This window comes from Eulemur rufifrons, chromosome 2, assembly GCF_041146395.1.
Source record: "Eulemur rufifrons isolate Redbay chromosome 2, OSU_ERuf_1, whole genome shotgun sequence".
Taxonomy (NCBI): Eukaryota; Metazoa; Chordata; class Mammalia; order Primates; family Lemuridae; genus Eulemur; species Eulemur rufifrons.
The window spans coordinates 5,579,318-5,580,946 of NC_090984.1; the positions used below are offsets into that span (position 1 = coordinate 5,579,318).

The 1,629-nt window shown below is 51.6% G+C and overlaps 1 protein-coding gene across 1 annotated transcript; it reads left to right on the forward strand.

Moving 5' to 3' along the window:
- Window positions 1–362: 362 nt before the first annotated feature.
- LOC138388249 (olfactory receptor 10H3-like) lies at window positions 363–1,358 on the forward strand. Its single transcript, XM_069475961.1, has one exon. It carries the CDS (start codon window positions 363–365, stop codon window positions 1,356–1,358), a length of 996 nt encoding a protein of 331 aa, XP_069332062.1.
- Window positions 1,359–1,629: the final 271 nt, after the last annotated feature.

The window sequence follows — 1,629 nt, forward strand, 5'->3', positions numbered from 1 at the left end:
TATATTGTGCTTGCCCACCCCCCGCAAATCAGAGCTTCAAGCGTGTCCATCTCCTAGACGGTGCACATCGCACTCATTACGTATGTATGCACCTATCCCCTCCCCCACCACATCTGCCCGACACCCGGTTAATGTTATTCCTAAACGTGAAACACTATATTGATCTCATTTTATTGTTATCACATTGCTGAATGTTAAAAACTATTATTTACTCCATTTTACAGATGAAGACAGTGAGATCCAGAAAAGTTCTGCAAGTTGTCGAATCGCGTAGAGCCCTTACGCCTTTTCACCCGTGGTAGAGCCTAGGTTTTAACCAGCGCGCCTTCATTCTGTTTGTCATCTCACCAGACGCAGCATCCATGCCTGGTCAGAACTATAGCACCACGTCTGAGTTTATTCTCTTCCGCTTCTCAGCCTTCCCCCAGCAGCTCCTGCCTGCCTTCTTCCTGCTGTACCTCCTGATGTACCTGTTCACGTTGCTGGGGAACCTGCTCATCATGGCCACTGTCTGGACTGAACACAGACTCCACACGCCCATGTACCTCTTCCTGTGCGCCCTGTCCATCTCTGAGATTCTGTTCACGGTCACCGTCACTCCCCGCATGCTGGCCGACCTGCTCTCTACCCACCGCTCCATCACCTTTGTGGCCTGCGCCAACCAGATGTTCTTCTCCTTCATGTTTGGCTTCACCCACTCCTTCCTGCTCATGGTCATGGGCTACGACCGCTACGTGGCCATCTGCCACCCCCTGCGCTACCACGTGCTCATGAGCCCCCGTGGCTGTGCCCGTTTTGTGGCCTGGACCTGGGCTGGTGGCTCAGTCATGGGGATGATGGTGACATCAATAGTTTTCCATCTCACCTTCTGCAGGTCACATGTGATCCACCATTTTCTCTGCCACGTGCTTAGCCTCTTGAAGTTGGCCTGTGGGGACAGGACATCCTCTGTCATCATGGGTGTGGTCCTGGTGTGTGTCACAGCCCTGATAAGCTGTTTACTCCTCATCCTCCTATCCTATGTCTTCATCGTGGCTGCCATCCTGAGGATCCCCTCTGCTGAGGGCCGGCACAAGACGTTCTCCACCTGTGTATCCCACCTCACCGTGGTGGTTGTGCACTATGGCTTTGCCTCCATTATCTACCTCAAGCCCAGGGGTCCCCATTCTATGTACAGTGACACCCTGATGGCCACCACCTACACGGTCTTCACCCCCTTCCTTAGCCCGATCATTTTCAGCCTAAGGAACAAGGAGCTGAAGAATGCCATCAGTGAAAGCTTCCGCAGAAAGTTCTGCCCCTTCATCTCCCGATGGCCAGCTAGGTGGTGGAGAAATATGACAGGAGGGTGGGGATGACAGTGTCTGTCTCCGTGGGACTGTTGTAAGGATGCAGGTGTGAAAACACCCACATCAACGGGTGTCTGATACATGCCAGCTATTGTTTCCCCCACTTCTTGCTTAGGCTCAATTTTGTGATGAACTTCATCTCATTACCTGTGTCCATAAACATGTTTTCTGTCTATGGGCAGGTGGGGATCATCACACGGATGTGTCTGGGCACTTATGCACATGATTCTTCTTGTGTGGGGAAGCAAAGAAGGATTTTATTTTCCCCTAATATAAGAAC